At 39.6% G+C, this 21,441-nt stretch overlaps 1 protein-coding gene across 2 annotated transcripts in view; it reads right to left on the minus strand.

The window, feature by feature from the left end:
- Nucleotides 1–326: 326 nt before the first annotated feature.
- ostn (osteocrin) overlaps nt 327–21,441 on the minus strand; it is a 40,559-nt gene continuing 19,444 nt past the window's right edge. Inside the window, exons 2-6 of one of the 2 annotated variants that reach the window (XM_021587202.2) lie at nt 7,761–7,865; nt 4,195–4,287; nt 2,678–2,898; nt 1,189–1,311; nt 327–737 (exon numbers count right to left, since the gene is read on the minus strand). In XM_021587202.2, coding sequence (XP_021442877.1) covers nt 1,227–1,311; nt 2,678–2,898; nt 4,195–4,287; nt 7,761–7,865 — 504 coding nt within the window. In that variant the 3' untranslated portion in view covers nt 327–737; nt 1,189–1,226. The remainder of the gene's footprint in view (nt 738–1,188; nt 1,312–2,677; nt 2,899–4,194; nt 4,288–7,760; nt 7,866–21,441) is intronic. The other variant, XM_021587203.2, reaches the window with a different exon arrangement.

Consider the following 21,441-nt stretch of genomic DNA (forward strand, 5'->3'; position numbering starts at 1 on the left):
CAAGCATTTCGCTTCACTCGCATTAACATCTGCTAACCATGTGTATGTGACAAATCCATTTGATTTGATTTTTTTATTTGAACACAGGGATAAATACACAGGGGATAACAAGTGACACCTGGAGGGGGTGGAGACAATAATGAGGACAGGTGAAACTGATCAGGGTGTGACAGTCAATGTGCTTTCAACATTGTGAATTCAAATATAATCAATTTAACTTTACTCTGTCTTCTTAAGTATGTGTGTAAACTGTACTGTCAGAAATGAGCAATCACAGTACCAATGCAAAGTTGTACCAATACATGGGAGTAAAACACTTGAGTCAGTTGTTGTCTTATAATCAGTTTTTAATGTCAAGGCCATTGCCACCCAGTCAGCCTTCAGTCAAAGTGAACAGACAGACCATGTGTGCATGTACTACAAACGAGCAAAAAAGGCAAGAGTGCCCACAGGCATTATGGGTAAATAAGTGTGTTGCTATGTTAGTGATGTGCTTTTTAGGACATTGCCACACTGTATCCCCCCACAGTATCACCACTGAGGACGGGGAAAGGAAGTGGGGAGAAAGGGTGGGGGGAGGGTATTTTACTTCACATCAGAACTTTAACGAGGAAGTGATTTGTGCCATGGTGTACTTATGTAGGGTGATGGGGTGAGATGGGGGTTGGTAGGGCAAGAGGAGTTGTCGTGGGGTGTTGATGTGCTTTCCATGCGTCTTCTACCTGTGGTAGAATCCCCTGTGGAAAATTGAGAAAATAGACACAGATTACATTGAGTGGTCTTCATGAAAATTGTTGTAAGAATAAGTTATATCTGGTCTGATCCACTGTAGAGTTACTGTATTTTGTAGCTACGCTATGTATAAGAATGGACATGTTTTTCCTGACCTTGTGACCTGCTTTTCCTTATTGCCCATTATTAGGGCCCAAATTTGTTCCTGGTCAGGTCACAGGGCCCTATGTTATGAGTCATTCATATTACACTGTTGTGTAAAGTATATAATGGTGTGCGGTAAAACTGGGTCTTGTTCATTAGGCACTAAACGGAAGGAAATAGATTGAAACAAAGAGGGACTACCAAGACTTGTCCATTAAGAAACCCTATTTTTTCTGTAACAATACGTTTTAAAACTGTTGCATTCCCTAATGAACATGACCCTGTGTACACCTCTGTGGTCTTGTCCTTTACCTGTCCAAGTAAGGGGATGGGTGGATGGGGGGGGGGGTCTACCCTCGGCTGCTAGGTAGACGGCCCACTCCGATCCGGTCGATAGGAACACTCACTCGCCTCCGTGGCAGTTCAACAACTTTCCTGTTGGGGGATATAAACCGTCACCATTTACCTTTCACTTATCCTATGGGCCTGGTGTTTCCCAGATACAGGTGAACTTAACAAAAAGCTAATTGAATGGAGAATCTCCATTGAGAATGCTTTTCAGTCCTGGAATAAACATATTTGTGTCAACTGTCAATAACTAATTTGTGGTGAAACTGAAGCCAAATGTTCACATTGCGTGGACAATGACGTTCTTTCTAATTCTAATTGAATAATTTAATGCATATGAAAGTGTTGTTTCCCTTGGACATTTAGACTGCCATGCACTGAAATAGGAAGGTTGCTGTCCATTCTGTCCAGGGGTGTTATATCAGTGGTCATAATGCAACCTGTTTCCTCTGTTACGACAACGGCCGTCATCTGACATGGTGGTCTTATAACACCGTCATGTTCATGTCACAGTGAAATGTCAAATAAAGTGGAACTCACTAATACAATATATGCATTTTCAACAAATGTTTTATTTGTAAATGTCCAGGAGGTAAACCTTTCACAGGTCTCAACATTTATCATCGGTACAACTATGACTAAGGCACCAAGTCCATACAAATAATTTCAAACCTTATTTTAAATGCATGACTGATTTGACGGTGAAGCTCTGATAATTCATCATGACTTGGCACTAAATCTCACACAGTTCATTCGCTTGGAAGAAACAGCAAAGCCTTTATTCCACAATGCACTTGCCAATCAAAAGCCTGTTTTGATCTTCAACCAATCAAATCTGCCTGTGTGTAAGCTACAACCAATTAAAGCGGCCAGTGTTTTGATGCTCGTCCAATCGAAATGGCCAGTGTTTGGGCTATGATAGAAAGATAACAATATTATATATTTCATATCTTAAGTAATAAGTAAGAGAGAGAAGAGTGGGACTATTTACATTGACACCCCCCCGTCTCCATTTGTTTTGTACACTACTGCTACTCGCTGTTTATCATCTGTGCATAACTTCACCCCTACCTACATGTACAAATTACCACAACTAACCTGTACCCCCACACACTGACTTGGTATCGGTACCCCCTGTATATAGCCTCGTTATTGTGTTACTTAAATTATTTTTTACTGTGGTTTATTTGGTAAATATTTTCTTAACTCTTCTTGAACTGCACTGTTGGTTAAGGGCTTGTAAGTAAGCATTTCACGTTAAGGTCCACACTTGTTGTATTCGGCTCATGTTACAAATAAAGTTATATTCTGTGTCCCGGGAAACTGCCCCTTTAACTATACGTGTGTAGGTCTATTCATGTATGTGCGTCAGGTTGGAGTACGGAAGTGCTTTACTGATGTCTTAATAAATAGCATCAAAAGTAGTCTCTCTCTCTAAGTGGTTAGTACCTACCTCTGCTTGGAGCCCTTAGGGTCCATGGTGCTGATGGAGAGGCGGTCCAGTGGAGTGTTGGACCCTGGGAAGCTCCTCTTCATCTTGGTCTCGATGACATCGTTCTCCAGGCGGTCCAGGTGGTCAAGTAGTAGTAACTTGGCCGTCAAAGCCCCTGCTGCCTTTTGCTCACTGGACCGGGCCTGCAGGCCTGACTCCTCCAGAACCACCGGGTCCAGGTACTACAACAACAGCAATAGGAAAACACAGAAAGTCAATAAGAACTAATAACACTAGGTTGGAAGTAAAGAATGGGATAACATATTGAGGTCTGAAATAACCTTTACCACAAGGTCAAAATGGATGGTTAATCAAGATAATGCGCTCATTAGCGTTAGCTGTCACACAAAATGTTGTTGCTTTGTGGTATACTTAAAGTGATACTTAAAGATTTTGGCAATGAGGCCCTTTATTTACTTCCCCAAAGTCAGATTAACTTATGGATAACATTTTTGTGTCTCTGAGTGCAGTTTGAAGAAAGTTGCTAACTAGTGCAGACAGACAGACAGACAGACAGAACGTCCCCCGTCCCTCCCTTGTCCCTCTCTGACGTGGCTGTTGTTTCTGCCTCTCCTGGGAACAGCGCTGTGTGGTATTTATAGCTCAGCCCAGGCAGCGCCACAAAAGCGATGACAGACTGTCATCTCGCCATTTCGTTCCACATAATCAGATTGGGGGAGAGAAAATGTTCTGACCATTCCGATGAGAGACAGAATAACACAGCCACCACCGTCCGTGGCCGTGCAGATACAGTACCTTCCCCAACTCCTCTGCCTGGACCTCCCTCACTCTGCGTGCATGCGTGTCCTCAATCACTGACTCACTTACTAACAGCACTTACTCAGCTGGATCCAGGTTGCTCTTTGCACCTTCCCCTTGGCCCTAACCCTTCACCCTTCAGTGTTTGTAGATCGGAAGGGTCTAGATAGTTATAAGCAGTGTAATGATGGAGCTTCCACCATATTACTTCCACCTTACAGATCTGCAAACAATGAAGATCAAGGACTAAGGGGAAGGGGGACGCTCCTCCCCTCAGCCAGTTTACTATCCTGGGGTGGGAACGAGGAGTACACCACAATTGGGTTCCAATAGGATTTGCCTTCTTTCAAATACCTTGATTGTTAGCTTAAGCTTGCATGCCAGATTAATTTAGTTTGCACTTTTGGGACTATTCCATACGTTTCATTGCCCCCAAGCAAGCTCAATGAAGCACAGCTTGATACTATTTGAACACAAGTCTGGACCACACAGGTGTTAGGAGATTTATATAATACTATATATATTATATATAATATATTATATTATTATGTTCAGGGTCAGTGGTTCTTCCTGGTCAGGTCACTTGGCACCAGTCATACAGTAGTTACTGATACATGGAACTCATACGTGACCAGGTGAACCCACACCCACACACACACACACACACACACACACACACACACCCACACACACACACACACACACTATCCTGATCTCACCTCTGGGCTCTCCTGGGTGAGGCGAAGGCTGTCTACGCTGCAGTGGAACAGAGTCACCGTCAGGAGACACGAGAGAAGCACACACCCCAGCATCTGAAACACACACACACAGATCAGGATCAGACATACACATCTGTACTTTACAGTGTACAGAACATGAAATCAAAGCTATAACGTTGTAACATATTCACGAGTAACAATAATAGTTGTCACATACAATATACACTTTGTCCAAATTTAAGTAGTATAAACCATACATAGTTCTCACTTTGTTTTTTTTAATCGCTTTGGTGCAATTTTCAAAGGTATGTGGTACATTTTTACAAATCTTAGTACAAATCTCAAAACCAATCATCAAAAACGAAGTTGCTTAAAAACTCATTTCAAAACAAACAAAAAGTCAGTCACTTTTTCACCAAACTTAATCAGTGTTCCATTTAGAAATACATGTTTCACATTGCAATACATCTTCATATAAAGTCATTTTTTTGTTAAAACACATTGCAGTATTAATCTGACTGCTCTTAATTGATGATCACTGAATCGTTTGGTAAACCTATAGATTTGACATGTAAACTAATTTGTCTACTACAGATTTTGAGAACTACATATTGAAAATGTAAGTCTTTAAAGTAGAAACCTGAAAAGTACGATATACAGTACCAATCAAGAGCTTGGACACACCTACTCATTCAAGGGTTTTTCTTTATTTTTACTATTTTATACATTGTAGAATAAAAGTGAAGACATCAAAACAATAAAATAACACATATGGGATCATCTATCATCAATGAAAATATATTTTAGATTTTAGATTCCTCAAATAGCCTCGATGACAGCTTTGCACACTCTTGGCATTCTCTCAACCAGCTTCACCTGGAATGCTTTTCTAACAATCTTGAAGGAGTTCCCACATACAGTATGCTGAGCATTTGTTGGTTGCTTTTCCTTCACTCTGCAGTCCAGCTCATCCCAAACAATCTGAAATGGGTTGAAGTCATGTGATTGTGGAGGCCAAGTCATCTTATGCAGCACTCCATCACTCTCCTTCTCGGTCAAATAGTCCTTACACAGCCTGGAGGTGTGTTAGGTCATTGTCCTGTTGAAAAATAAATGATAGTCCCACTAAGTGCAAACCAGATGGGATGGCGTATCGCTGCAGAATGCTGTGGTGGCCATGCTGGTTAAGCGTGCCTTGAATCCTAAATAAATCATAGACCCCTGTGACGAGTCAGGAAGCAAGTTCAGGGAGTGAATAATTTAGTAAATGAACGAAATATGATACAAAACAAGAACCACGAACAACGTACAGGCATGAAACTGAAACAGAAACAATAACACCTGGGGAAGGAACCAAAGGGAGTGACATACATAGGGAAGATAATCAGGGAGGTGATGGAGTCCAGGTGAGTCTGACACGGTGGTGCGCTTAACGATGGTGACAGGTGTGCGCCATAACGAGCAGCCTGGAGACTTAGAGCGCTGGCGAGGGAGTATACGTGAAAACTCTGCCACAATCACACATGGAGAGATCATTCGTTCACCTACTCTGCGTCTCACAAAGACACAGCAGATCGAACCAAAAATCTAAAATATGGACTCAGAAATTGCAGCCCAAATAAAAGCTTCACAGTTAAAATAACAGACACATCTCAACATCAACTGTTCAGAGGAGACTGCTTGAATCAGACCAAAGGACAGATTTCTACCGGTGTAATGTCTTTTGCCCGTGTTTCTTGCCAAGAGTGTGCAAATCTGTCATTAAGGCAAAGGGTGGCTACTTTGAAGAAACTCAAATATAACATATATTTTGATTTGTTTAACACTTTTCTGGTCAGTACATGATGCCACGTGTTTTATTTCATAGTTTTGATGAAACTAGTAAAATAAAGAAAAACCCTTGAATGAGTAGGTGTGTCCAAACTTTTGACTGGTACTGTATACACAAATGTACAGTATTACAATGATGATGACTATTTAGATTTTTTTAAATCTGATATTGACAAGATCCAATGTACTCTAACAAATAAAATCAATGTTTATTGGTCACATGAAACGGATTAGCAGATGTTACAGCAGGTGCAGCGAAATGCAATACCAATACGTACAATGCAATACCAATACGCAAATAATTCAGAAAGCCCAAAACAAGCAAGTAATGCATACCCTGTACAGTAAACATGTATCCAAAATCTTATGAACTGAATCACATACAGGACCACTACAATACATAAGTACAATACAATACTGTAATATACACCAGTGTTCCAGAAGTGGCGGCCAACAGGCCAAATGGGGTTTTATTTGGCCTCCCAAGTACAAAAAAAGTATATATTTTTTTGTTGGATATTCAGCACTGTAAAAAACACCAGGAAATTTTGTGATGGGGGGGGTTCCTCTCTAGGTTTCTTCCTAGGTTCTGGCCTTTCTAGGGAGTTTTTCCTAGCCAACGTGCTTCCACACCTGCATTGCTTACTGGTTGGGGTTTTAGGCTGGGTTTCTGTACAGCACTTTGAGATATCAGCTGATGTAAGAAGGGCTTTAAAAATACATTTCATTTGCTTTGATTTGAAATCAGCTTCAAGTGATTTTAATTTTGGAAATCTGTTCTCACACATAATAGAGTGACGTGATTATATATAAATGTAAGCACAGTTTGAAATCATTATGTTTTCGTCAAATGTTATTTCTGTTTGTGCTTCTTGCGATCAATTTGAAGTCCACAAATGATTTGCAATTATGTTCCCCCCCCAACCATCCATAGTTGATGATCCCTGCAATACACGATTACAATATAGGTGGAAAATTAGCTTTACCACCCTCCTTCAGGCCATGGATGAGGCATGCAATGATTTCAATCCAGGTGCATAAACAATGAGGACATTTACTGCGATTTCGATGAGAACCTATGGGGATGCTCAAGACAGACTTGATGCCAACTAGTGCCTGCTAAAAATAGTTTAGTTCATTTCTTTAATTTGATTACATTGGAAATATGTTTTCAATGATCCCACGTTTGATCAAGGGATAGAAATTGTGGACATTTAATGTTCAGTCAATTTTAATGGGTAGTGCAATTGTGCACTGTAATTTATAGTACTGTATCATATCACATTCAAAGGGCAATTTTGAAAAATCTTACAGTGCTTGTTAAATAACAATTGTATTTTGGTCATTAAACCAATGTAGTTATTACATTTCATTGTTAACTTATATTTTGGATCAATTGTTGTGTGGTGAAATATGTCAGCAAACAAAATGAATGCACAATGAAAGGTTTTGAATATTAGACTAACTACATTACAGGTGTTACCAGTTTGGAGTTTTGTACTAATTTAAAAAAAAATGTCCCACATACTTGTGAAAATAGTACCAAAGCGATAAAAAATACTAACACATTCACACACCAATTACGAAGTCAGTAGTGTTTCTGTGTGTGTGTGTGTGTGTGTGTGTGTGTGTGCATACGTGCGTGTGTGTACTGTCTGTGTGTACCCCTCTCCAAGATGTCAGACGCAGAAACACTGGCCGTTTAGGGTTACTGCGATATAGAGCTTGGTATTTACCTTTACGCAGCCTCCATCTGTGAAAATACTGGGAGCTCGGCATGGCTCGCCGCCCTGAATGTGAGAATGGGGTGGATGTGGACCCGGACACACCTCATCCCTTCCCTTTACACAAACACATGACCACAGGATGTAACAGCCAACCCCAGTCTCCCCTAACCCTAGCCTGGATCAGTGACCGGGCTAGTCCCTCAGCTGACTCTACTGTGGAAAGAAGCACATCTTGTTGGGACTATAGGGGAGAGTGGGGACACAAGAAACAAGGGACCTCTGTAACAGGGTATGTACAAATAATCCCTGTTCTCCCCTAGTTCCCTATGGGTGACTTAGTTCCATATACACATGCCTACTGTCTGTCTGTGTCTCACCTATCCTGTATCACTGATATCTTAAGCTATTGGATAACACAGGGGTGGTGTCTCCTGGGACTTACATGGAGGTGGTTCCATCATCGGCCTGTTTGGTTTATTGTGCCCCCTTCTGATTACTATGTGTAATAACACCAGAACCATGATAATGCCACGACAATGCATTTGTGCTCCTGTTGTGAACTTCAGAATAGTTGTACATACGTACCAGGGTCTGGTGTAAATGTTATCTTAATTAAGTCAATTCAAGAAATGAAATTCCTATTGTAAATATGAAGATCATTTTTAATTAGAATTGGAATTTCAGTTTACTTTGTGAATGGACTGACTTCAGATAGAACTGACCAGAGCCTGATACTTAAGTTGTTTTAATAGTCGCTTATCTGTTATCATTTCATACTTCAAACTCTCACTAGAACACTAATTGGCCATGTCCAATTACCTGTACTTGCGTTCAGAGCCATTCCTAGCCTTTTGGGGGCCCAAAGCGAGATTTTCTTGGTAAATTCCTGCATTTCTACAGATTAACCCGCAAGGCACAGACAAAATGTTGTCCTCCGCTTTCTCTCTGTTTGATGCACTGGTGTGTGACTCGGCTGTGTGTTGCTTGTGTATTTGCCATTTCACTGGCTATGCTTGTTTCGGGAGGTGATTTGTGGGCTGTATTTGTGAACTCACTGTAGCTAAAAGCAAACTTTAAGAAAATTAATGTCAAGAAGAGAGACATGTAAGCCCAGCTAGGCAAGCTAGCCTAGCTAGCCTGTAGTTTAAACTGCAGGTCACTAACTAATGTTTTCAACGCTGCAGGAGCTGTGTTTATTTTGCTCTATTCTGGGACGATGTGGACCGTCTTGACATTCAATGCAGCAAATGTTTGCCTGCAGAGGACTACAGGGGCGAAGTGGCTACTCTTAGCAAACAAGTAGCGAACTAACACATGCTACTGGTGAATGCATGCCCACCTACTTTCTCTGTCTCTTCTACTCCAGTATCTGGATGCCGCTCTGAGCTGGTGGGAGTGTATGTGTTTTTATTAGGGATCCCCATTAGCTATTGCCAAGGCAGCAGCTACTATTCCTGGGGTCCAAACACATTAAGGCACTTACATTTCATATAAAACAGAATGTAAAATAGTACATCATATCATGTATGATGCTACAAGCTTGGCAGACCTGTACTGTATTTGGGGAGTTTCTCCCATTCTTCTCTGCAGACCCTCTCAAGCTCTGTCAGGTTGGATGAGGAGCGTTGCTGCATAGCTATTTCCAGGTCTCTCTAGAGATGTCGGAAAAACATCCCCACAGCATATTGCTGCCACCAACATGCTTCACCGCAGGGATGGTGCCAGGTTTCCTCCAGACGTGACGCTTGACATTCAGGCCAAAGAGTTCAATCTTGGGAGCTCTGTCAGAGTGACCATCGGGTTCTTGGTCACCTCCCTGACCAATGCCTAACTCCACCGATTGCTCATTGTGGCTGGGCAGCCAGCTCTAGGGAGAGTCTTGGTGGTTCCAAACTTCTTCCATTTAAGAATCATGGAGGCCACTATGTTCTCGGGGACTTTCAGTGCTACAGAACATTATTGTTACCTTTTCCCAGATCTGTGCCTCGACACAATCCTGTCTCGGAGCTCTACGGTCAATTCCTTCGACCTCATGGCATGGTTTTTGCTCTGACGTGCTCTGTCATCTGTGGGACCTTATATAGACAGGTGTGTGCATTTCCAAGTCATGTCAAATCAATTGAATTTACCACAGGTGGACTCCAGTCAAGTTGTAGAAACATCTCAAGGATGATCAATGGAAACAGGATGCACCTGATCTCAATTTCGAGTCTCATAGCAAAGGGTCCGGAAACTTTATATATATATATATATATATATATATATATATATATATATGTGTGTGTGTGTGTGTATAAATATAAATACATTTCCCCAATTCCAAAAACCTGTTTTTCTTTTGTCATTATGGGGAATTGTGTGTAGATTAATGAGGGGAAAAATATATTTAATACATTTTAGAATAAGGCTGTAACGTAACAAAATGTGGGAAATGTGAGGAGGTCTGAATACTTTGAGTTCCCCATAACATTATTACACCACTACATATCTACAATACAAAGTGTATTTGTATTTAATATGGATCCCCATTAGCTGCTGCCAGGCTAGCAGTTGCTAGTCCTGGGGTCCATCAAAATTAAGGAAGATATCAAATATTTATTTAAACATTACAATATATTCACATTCGATTTCACAACATATTAAGTGTGTTTCTTTAGGTTTCTGTAGTCTGCCACTACATATCTACAACCCAAAATCCATGTTAGCGTGTCTTTGCATGCACGTGTCGGTGCCTGTCTGTGTCTCATAACAGTACCCGCTGTTCCATAATGTGTATTTTTACCTGTTTTAAAAATATGATTCTACTACTTGCATTAGTCACCTGATGTGGAATAGAGTTCCACGTAGTCATGGCTCTACAGCTGAAGTCTGAAGTTTACATTCACCTTAGCCAAATACATTTAAACTCTGTTTTTCACAAATCCTGACATTTAATCGTAGTAAAAATTCCCTGTTTTAGGTAAATTAGGATCATCACTTTATTTTAAGAATGTGAAATGTCAGAATAATAGAAGTGAGAATGATTTATTTCAGCTTTTATTTCTTTCATAACATTCCCAGTGGCTCCGAAGTTTACATACACTCAATTAGTATTTGGTAGCATTGCCTTTAAAATGTTTAACTTGGGTCAAACGTTTTGAGAAGCCTTCCACAAGCTTCCCACAATAAGTTGTGTGAATTTTGGCCCATTCATTCTGACAGAGCTGGTGTAACTGAGTCAGGTTTGTAGGCCTCCTTGCTCGCACAGGCTTTTTAAGTTCTGCTCACACATTTTCTATAGGATTGAGGTCAGGGCATTGTGATGGCCACTCCAATACCTTAACTTTGTTGTCCTTAAGCCATTTTGCTACAACTTTGGAAGTATGCTTGGGGTCATTGTCCATTTGGAAGACCCATTTGCGACCAAGCTTTAACTTCCTGACTGATGTCTTGAGATGTTGCTTCAATATATGCACATAATTTTCCTCCCTCATGATGCCATCTATTTTGTAACGTGCACCAGCCCCTCCTGCAGCAGAGCACCCCCACAACATGATGCTGCCACCCCTGTGCTTCCTCCAAACATAACAATGGTCATTATGGCCAAACAGTTATATTTTTGTTTCATCAGACCAGTGGACATTTCTCCAAAAAGTACCATCTTTGTCCCCATTTGCAAACCATAGTCTGTATTTTCAATGGAGGTTTTGGAAAAATAGCTTCTTTCTTGCTGAGCAGCCTTTCAGGTTATGTCGATATAGGACTCGTTTTACTGTAGATATAGATAATTTTGTACCCGTTTACTCCAGCATCTTCACAAAGTCCTTTGCTGTTGTTCTGGGATTGATTTGCATTTTTCAACCCAGAGTACGTTCATCTCTACGAGACAGAACGCGTCTCCTTCCAGAGCAGTATGACGGCTGCGTGGTCCCATGGTGTTTATACTTGTGTACGATTGTTTGTACAGATGAACGTGGTACCTCCAAGTGTTTGGAAATTGCTTTTCCCATGATGTCAAGCAAAGAGGCCCTGAGTTTGAAGGTAGGCCTTGAAATACATCCACAGGTACACCTCCAAATGACTCAAATTATGTCAATTAGTCCATCAGAAGCATCTAAAGCCATTACATTATTTTCTGGAATTTTTCAAGCTGTTTAAAGGCACAGTCAACTTAGTGTATGTAAACTTTTGACCCACTGGAATTGTGATAAGGTGAATTATAAGTGAAATAATCTGTCTGTAAACAATTGTTGGAAAAATGACTTGTGTCATGCACAAAGTAGATGTCCTAACCGACTTGCCAAAACTATAGTTTGTTAACAAGACATTTTTGGAGTGGTTGAAAAGCGAGTTTTAATGACTCCAACCAACTGTATGTTGTACTGTGTTCCTCTGATAGTCTGGATTGTGAAGAGAACTCTGGTGGCATGTCTTGTGGGGTATGCATGGGTGTCCGAGCTGTTTGCTAGTAGTTTAAACATACATCTAGGTACATTCAGCTTGTCAACACTTCTTACTAAAACAAGTAGTGATGAAGTCAATCTCTCCTCCACTTTGAGCCATGAGAGATTGACATGAATATCATTAATGTTAGCTCCCCGTGTACTTTTAAGGGTGAGCCATGCTGCCCTGTTCTGTGCCAAAAGTCCCTCTTTGTGGCATCTGACCACATGACAGAGCAGTTGTCCATGTGTGACAAAACTAGGGCCTGTAGGACCTGCCTTGTTGATAGTGTTGTTAAGAAGGCAGAGCAGCGCTTTAATATGGAAAGTCTTCTCCCCATTTTAGCTACTGTTGTATTAATATGTTTTGACCATGTCAGTCCAGGGTAACTCCAAGCAGTTTTGTCACCTCAACTTGCTAAATTTCCACATAATTAATTATGAGATGTAGTTGAAATTTAGGGTTTAGTGAATGATTTGTCCCAAATACAATGCTTTTAGTTTTCAAATATTTAGGACTAACTTATTCCTTGCTACCCGTTCCAAAACTAACTGCAGCTCTTTGTTAAATGTTGCAGTCATTTCAGTTGCTGTAGTAGCTGATGTGTATAGTGTTGAGTCATCCGCATACAACAACACACTGGCTTTACTCAAAGCCAGTGGCATGTCATTACTAAAGATTGGAAAAAAGTAAAGGTCCTAAACAGCTACCCTGGGGAATTCCTGATTGTTCCTGGATTATGTTTGAGAGTCTTCCATTAAAGAACACCTCTGTTCTGTTAGACAAGTAACTCTTTATGCACATTATAGCAGGGGGTGTAAAGCCATAACACATGTGTTTTTCCAGCAGCAGACTATGATTGATCATGTCAAAAGCTGCACTAAAGTCTAACAAGACAGCCCCCACAAACATTTTATCATCAATTTCTCTCAGCCAACCATCAGTAATTTGTGTAAGTGCTGTGTTTATTGAGTGTCCTTCCCTATAATTGTGCTGAAAGTCTGTTGTCAATTTGTTTACTGTGAAATAGCATTGTATCTGGTCAAACAAAGTTTACTGAGGGTTGTAACAGGCTGATTGGTTGGCTATTTAAGCCAGTAAAGGGGTTTTTACTATTCTTGGGTAGCGGAATGACTTTAGCCTTCTTCCAGGCTTGAGGGCACACACTTTCTAGTATGGTTAATGTGGCAAATAGGAGTTGCAATATTGTCCACTATTATCCTCAGTAATTTTCCATCCAGATTGTCAGACTCCTGTGACTTGTAATTGTTGATAGACAACAATATTTGTTTACCTCCACACCTACTTCACGGAATTCAAAAGTACAATTATTGTCTTTCATAATTTGGTCAGATATACCTGGGATCTGTAGTGTCAGCGTTTGTTGCTGGCATGTCATACCTAAGTTTGTTTATCTTGCCAATGAAAAAGTAATTCAAGTAGTTGGCAATATCAATGGGTTTTGTGATGAATGAGCCATCTGATTCAATGAATGATGGAGCCATGCAGCCTTTTTTACCAAAATGTAATTTAAGGCGCTCCAAAGCTTTTTATTATCAATCTTTATATAATTTATTTTTGTTTCATAGTATAGTTTATTTTTATTTAGTTTCGTAACAGGATTTCATAATTTGCAGTACATTTGCCAATCATTTGGGTTGCCAGACTTATTTGCCATACCTTTTGCCTCATCCCTCTCAACCATCATTTTTTAAAATTCCTCATCAATCCAAGGGGATTTAACAGTTTTTACAGTCATTTTCTTAATGGGTGCGTGCTTATTAGTAACTGGAATAAGCAATTTCATAAATATGTCAATTGCAGCTTCTGGTTGCTCCTCATTACACACCACATACCAGCAAATAGTCCACTTACGCTAAGTGGGGAAATAGGTATAGCCAGTTACAATTGTAATGGCTTAGTAGATCATTAAAAAATAAGATACATTTTTACCTAGCTAAAAGCAAAATAATATAATATCTAATGTTTACAGGAAACTCATTTTACAAATATAGATGAGGTTTGGTGGAAAAAAGGACTGGAGGGAGAATTATATTTTTGTCATGGGCAAAACAATCTCAAAAGGGGTGATTATACTAATTCATATGCATTTTATCTGATTGTGCAAACTGAGCAAACAGATCCTCAAGGAAGATGGATTCTTTTAAATATTCTATTGGACCAAAAACTGATCTGGCTAATTAATCTACAGTATATGGGCCAAATAATGATAATCCACACTTCTTCCAAAATATGTATAATAATCTATTAAACTCAGATTATAATACGGTTTTAAGCACCTCAATGGATCGTAAAGGAAATCACACTACAAACTATCACCCTCAAGCACTTAAGGAGATCACGAAGATCATGGATACATTAGAACTAGTGGATATATTTAGGCTGAAAAACCATGCCCTAGTGAGATATACATGGAGAAGGCTTAATCAAGCTAGCCGTCTTGATTACTTCCTAGTCTCATTCTTGCTGGCATCAAAAGTTTTTAAAAAGTATTAATTCAGGAAAATGATGTCATGGCTTTAGAAGCTTCTAATAGCCTAATTTACATAATTTGAGTCAATTGGAGGTGTACCTGTGAATGTATTTCAAGGCCTACCTTCAAACTCAGTGCCTCTTTGCTTGACATCATGGGAAAATCTAAAGAAATAAGCCAATACCTCAGAAAATAATTGGAGACCTCCACAAGTCTGGTTCATCCTTGGGAGCAGTTTCCAAACGCCTCAAGATACCACGTTCATCTGTACAAACAATAGTACGCAAGTATAAACACCATGGGACCACGCAGCCATCATACCGCTCAGGAAGGAGACACATTCTGTCTCCTAGAGATGAACGTACTTTGGTGCGAAAAGTGCGAATCAATTACAGAACAACAGCAAAGAACTCTGTGAAGATGCTGGAGGAAACAGGTACAAAAGTATCTTTAGCCACAGTAAATGGAGTCCTATATCGACATAACCTGAAAGGCCACTCAGCAAGGAAGAAGCCACTGCTCCAAAACTGCCATTAAAAAAAGCGAGGCTACGGTTTGCAACTGCACATGAGGACAAAGATTGTACTTTTTGAAGAAATGTCCTCTGGTCTGATGAAACAAAAATAGAACTGTTTGGTCATAATGACCATCGTTATGTTTGGAGGAAAAAGGGGGATGCTTGCAAGTCAAATAACACCATCCCAACCATGAAGCAGCATCATGTTGTGGGGGTTCTTTGCTGCAGGAGGGTCTAGTGCCCTTCACAAAATATGTGATATGTGGATATGTTGAAGCAACATCTCAAGACATCAGTCAGGAAGTTAAAGCTTGGTTGCAAATGGGTCTTCCAAATTGACAATGATCCCAAGCACACTTCCAAAGTTGTGGCAAAATGGCTTAAGGACAACAAAGTCAAAGTATTGGAGTGGCCATCACAAATCCCTGACCTCAATCCCTTAGAAAATGTGTGGGCAGAACTGAAAAAGCTACCCGAAACGTTTGACACAAGTTAAACAATTTAAAGGCAACGCTTCCAAATACTGAGTGTATAAACTTCTGACCCACTGGGAATGTGATGAAATAAATAAAAGCTGAAATAAATCATTCTCTCTACTATTATTCTGACATTTCACATTCTTAAAATAAAGTGGTGATCCTAACTGACCTAAAACAGAGAGTTTTTACTAGGATGAAATGTCAGGAATTGTTAAAAACTGAGTTTAAATGTAGTTGGCTAAGATGTATGTAAACTTCCGACTTCAACTGTAGATGGTACTATAGAGGTACAAAATAGGTTAGATGAAAAACAAAAAGAAATGGAGGTACTTATGCAAGAACGATGAAGTGTAATGTATTAAAAAAATAAAGCGAATTGGATGGAAAATGGTGTTGGAAAATGGTGAAAAGGCACAACATTTTTCTTGAATCTTCAACATAGAAAAGCTACCAAAAGTAATTAACAGAAACTCGTTACAAATGATGGAGTCATCAATGATTCACCAAACTATATTTTGAAAGAGGAAGTAAAATATTTTTAGCATGTTTTCTTTTCAGTCTCCTCCATTTCCACTGAATGATGTTAACTGTGTGAATTTCTTTCCTAAAAAAAAATATAATAATAATATTAATGTAAAATTGACAAATTTACAGAAAGACCTGGGTGAAGGCCAACTTACAGAAGAGGAAGTTTGAGGCAATAAAATATGTTCAGTCTGGAAAAACACCAGTGCTGAAGGTATGCCAGTAGAGGTATATCAGACCTTTTTTTATGTACTCAAAGATTGATTATTAGCATGTTTTAAGTACTCAACAAGAAGGTCTGATTTCATTACTGCTAAAACAGGACCCAGGTGGTAGGTATAAAGATCCAGTCCATTTAAAATATTGGAGGCCTTTTACGCTTCAATGTTGTGATGCGAAAATCCTGGCAAAGTGCATAGCAAATAGAATGAAAAAGGTTTTTCCATATACTCTTCATCCAGATCAGACAGGTTTTTTACATGGACGATATATTAGAGATAATATACGACAATTATTTGAAACAATTGAACATTATGAAACATCAAAGATACCAAGCCTGATCTTCATAGCAGATTTGGAAAAGTTGTTTGATAAAGTACGACTAGAATGTATATATTAATTATTAATTATTCCTGGATAACTTTAATTTCAGTGACTCTCTTATACAATGGGTTAAAGTTATGTACAGCAACCCGAGATGTAAAATAGTAAATAATGGTTACTTCTCAGAAAGTATAGAGCCTTTAAGAGGAGTATAACAAGACTGTCCATTGTCTCCAAATGTATTTGTTATGGCCATTGAAATGCTCGCTATTCAAATTTGATCCAACAAGAACATCACGGGGTTAGAAATCCAGGGCATAAAAACAAAAACAAAAGTATGCCGTTGACTCTAGTTTTTCTTAAGTCCGCAATCTGGATCCCTGCACAGTCTCATTGAAGATCTTGATCACTTTTCTAGCCTCTCTGGACTAAAACCTAATTATGACAAGTGTACCATATTGCGTATTGGATTGTTAATAAAAACATTACCTTGAAGTTTAGCAATAAAATGGGCGGATGGTGAAATAGACATACTTGGTATTCACATCTCAAATAATATAAATGAACTTACCACAATCAATTTCAATAGAAAGTTAGCAAAAACAGATAATATTCTGCAACCATGGAGAGGTAAATACTTGTCTATTTATGGAAAGATCACAGTTTACTTAGCTACTAATGGCACTGCATACTCCAGATGACTCACTTTTTTAAATCATATGAGCAAAAAATATTGAATTTTATTTGGAATGCTAAGCCAGACAAAATTAAACATGCCTATTTATAAAATGCATATGAGTTTGGGGGGCTAAAATAATTAAATATTAAAGCTTTAAACCACTCACTAAAGCTTCACTTATACATAAATTATAATTAATCCCTAAATAGTTCTCAAGTAGATTATTAAGAAAGGCTTGTCCTTTGTTAAAAAATGGACTGTTTTGCCTTTATACAGATTAAAACTTCTAATTTCCGACTAATTGAAAATGAAATGTTGTTTAAAGTATCACCCTTTTTAAACAAGCCATACAAAGCTAGTTACAATTTCAGTTTTATCCTCCAGAAAAGATAGAACAAATATTTTAGCCCCCCCAAACTCATATGCATTGATTAAACTGAAATATACTGATTATTAATAAAAAAAAACATTCTTTATGGAAAAAATATGTAATTTTTTATTATATTTATTAATGATATTAGGAATAGAAACCTATGCAGCTATCAACAATATATGGGAATATTTTTTTTATTTTTTTTATTTCACCTTTATTTAACCAGGTACGCTAGTTGAGAACAAGTTCTCATTTGCAACTGCGACCTGGCCAAGATAAGGCATAGCAGTGTGAACAGACAACACAGAATTACACATGGAGTAAACAATTAACAAGTCAATAACACAGTAGAAAAAAGGGGAGTCTATATATACATTGTGTGCAAAAGGCACGAGAAGGTAGGCAAATAATTACAATTATGCAGATTAACACTGGAGTGATAAATGATCAGATGGTTATGTACAGGTAGAGATATTGGTGTGCAAAAGAGCAGAAAAATAAATAAATAAAAACAGTATGGGGATGAGGTAGGTGAAAATGGGTGGGCTATTTACCAATAGACTATGTACAGCTGCAGCGATCGGTTAGCTGCTCAGATAGCAGATGTTTGAAGTTGGTGAGGGAGATAAAAGTCTCCAACTTCAGCGATTTTTGCAATTCGTTCCAGTCACAGGCAGCAGAGAACTGGAACGAAAGGCGGCCAAATGAGGTGTTGGCTTTAGGGATGATCAGTGAGATACACCTGCTGGAGCGCGTGCTACGGATGGGTGTTGCCATCGTAACCAGTGAACTGAGATAAGGCGGAGCTTTACCTAGCATGGACTTGTAGATGACCTGGAGCCAGTGGGTCTGGCGACGAATATGTAGCGAGGGCCAGCCGACTAGAGCATACAAGTCGCAGTGGTGGGTGGTATAAGGTGCTTTAGTGACAAAACGGATGGCACTGTGATAAACTGCATCCAGTTTGCTGAGTAGAGTGTTGGAAGCAATTTTGTAGATGACATCGCCGAAGTCGAGGATCGGTAGGATAGTCAGTTTTACTAGGCTAAGTTTGGCGGCGTGAGTGAAGGAGGCTTTGTTGCGGAATAGAAAGCCGACTCTTGATTTGATTTTCGATTGGAGATGTTTGATATGGGTCTGGAAGGAGAGTTTAGAGTCTAGCCAGACACCTAGGTACTTATAGATGTCCACATATTCAAGGTCGGAACCATCCAGGGTGGTGATGCTGGTCAGGCGTGCGGGTGCAGGCAGCGAACGGTTGAAAAGCATGCATTTGGTTTTACTAGCGTTTAAGAGCAGTTGGAGGCCACGGAAGGAGTGCTGTATGGCATTGAAGCTCGTTTGGAGGTTAGATAGCACAGTGTCCAAGGACGGGCCGGAAGTATATAGAATGGTGTCGTCTGCGTAGAGGTGGATCAGGGAATCGCCCGCAGCATGAGAAACATCATTGATATATACAGAGAAAAGAGTCGGCCCGAGAATTGAACCCTGTGGCACCCCCATAGAGACTGCCAGAGGACCGGACAGCATGCCCTCCGATTTGACCGATTTGACACACTGAACTCTGCACACTGAATATCTGCTCAATCCCATATTTACAACCAACTGATTGCAGCATTAAGTAGGGAACTTGTTTGCCTGCCATATATTAATAAAGATTGGCTGAAAGGAATTGGCATAAATAGAAAAATATACCAGTTTCATTTGAGGACAAAAATGTTGACTGCTGTGCCATACAGGTTGCAAAATAAATGGGAAGAAATGTTTGATGTACCGATTCCATAGCACATGGTTTATGAACTGGTGCAAATATCAACACTTTATTCAACACTTAGAGTTTTTAAATTGAGATGATTAAATAAAATTATTTCCACCAACAGAATGCTGTATATATGGGGCATACAACAATCTCAGCTCTGTAGATTTTGCTGCAAAGAGACAGAATCACTAGATCATTTATTCTGGTGTTGCCCCTGTGTAGCTTGTTTCTGGTCACAGGTCCAGGGATGGTTAAAAAATCACAACATGCACTTAAAATTAACCTTACAAATAGCAGTTTTGGGCGATTTGGAAAGCCATAGTCAATAAATAACGTAATAATACTCGTAACATATTAATACTCATCTTTAGCTCACAATCTGTGGATACTATAAAAAGTATGTAAAACATCACAGCACAATAAAAAAATATATGGCACATGGAAACCAAACGAGGGTGGTCTATGGTGATAGGTGGGGTGGGCTGAGAGTGGCTGAGGGCTGGGATTAAAGAGCTTATGTTTGATAATGTTATTATTGTTATGTGATTTCTTCGTATAAAAGTACCATGTACAGTATGTAAAAGGTGAATGCAAAATGTGTACGTAAAATGAATGTATATGTAGCAGAAAAGCTGTAAAAAAAAAAGATGTTTGTCCCCCGAAGACAGGGGGGTGTGTCACGCCCTGGTCTTAGTATTTTGTGTTTTCTTTATTATTTTGGTCAGGCCAGGGTGTGACATGGGTTTATTATGTGGTGTGTTTTGTCTTGTTTTTTTTGTAGGTGTTGGGATTGTGGCTTAGTGGGGTTATCTAGTATAGTCTATGGCTGTCTGGAGTGGTTCTTAATCAGAGGCAGGTGTTTATCGTTGTCTCTGATTGGGAACCATATTTAGGCAGCCATATTCTTTGAGTGTTTTGTGGGTGATTGTTCCTGTCTCTGTGTTTGTTTGCACCAGATAGGCTGTTTAGGTATTTTTTTATTAAAAATAAATAAAGAAGTGTAGTTATTCCCTCCGCAAGGCAATCAAACAGGCAAAAGGTCAGTACAGAGACAAAGTGGAGTCGCAGTTCAACGGCTCAGGCACGAAACGTGTGTGGCAGGGTCTACAGACAATTACAGATTACAAAGGGAAAACCAGCCATGTCGCGGACACTGCCGTCTTGCTCCCAGACAAGCTAAACACCACACAACGCCCGCTTTGAGAACAACACAGTGCAACTAACGCGGCCCGCTCCCAAGGAGTATGGGCTCTCGTTCTCCGTGGCCGACATGAGAAAGACATTTAAACGTGTTAACCCTAGCAAGGCTGCTGGCCCAAAAGGTATCCCTAGCCGTCATCAGAGCAAATCAAATGTTATTTGTCACATGCACCAAATACAACAGGTGTAGTAGACCTTACAGTGAAATGCTTACTTACAAGCCCTTAACCAACAATGATTTAAGAAGTTAAGACAACAATTTTAAAAAGTGTTAAGTAAAAAACAGATACATATTTTTACTTATGTGCAGACCAGCTGGCTGAAGTGTGTATGGACATGGTTAATCTCTTCTTATCCCAGCCTGCTGTCCTCATTTTCTTAATAAAGACGTCCACCATTGTTCCTCTATCCAAGAAAGCATTGGTAACTGAACTAAATGACTGTCGCCACGTAGCACTCACTTCTGTCATCATGAAGTGCTTTGAGAGGCTAGTTATTAAGGATCATATCACCTCTACTTAGCTGACACCCTAAACACAATTTGCATACCGCCCCAATAGATCCACAGACAATGCAATCGCACTGCACACTGCCCTATCCCATCTGGTCAAGAGGGATACCTATGTAAGAATGCTGTTCATTGACTATAGCTCAGCCTTCAACACTATAGTACCCTCCAAACCAAAAAGATCATCAAGG

Source organism: Oncorhynchus mykiss, chromosome 27 (genome assembly GCF_013265735.2).
Source record: "Oncorhynchus mykiss isolate Arlee chromosome 27, USDA_OmykA_1.1, whole genome shotgun sequence".
NCBI lineage: Eukaryota > Metazoa > Chordata > Actinopteri > Salmoniformes > Salmonidae > Oncorhynchus > Oncorhynchus mykiss.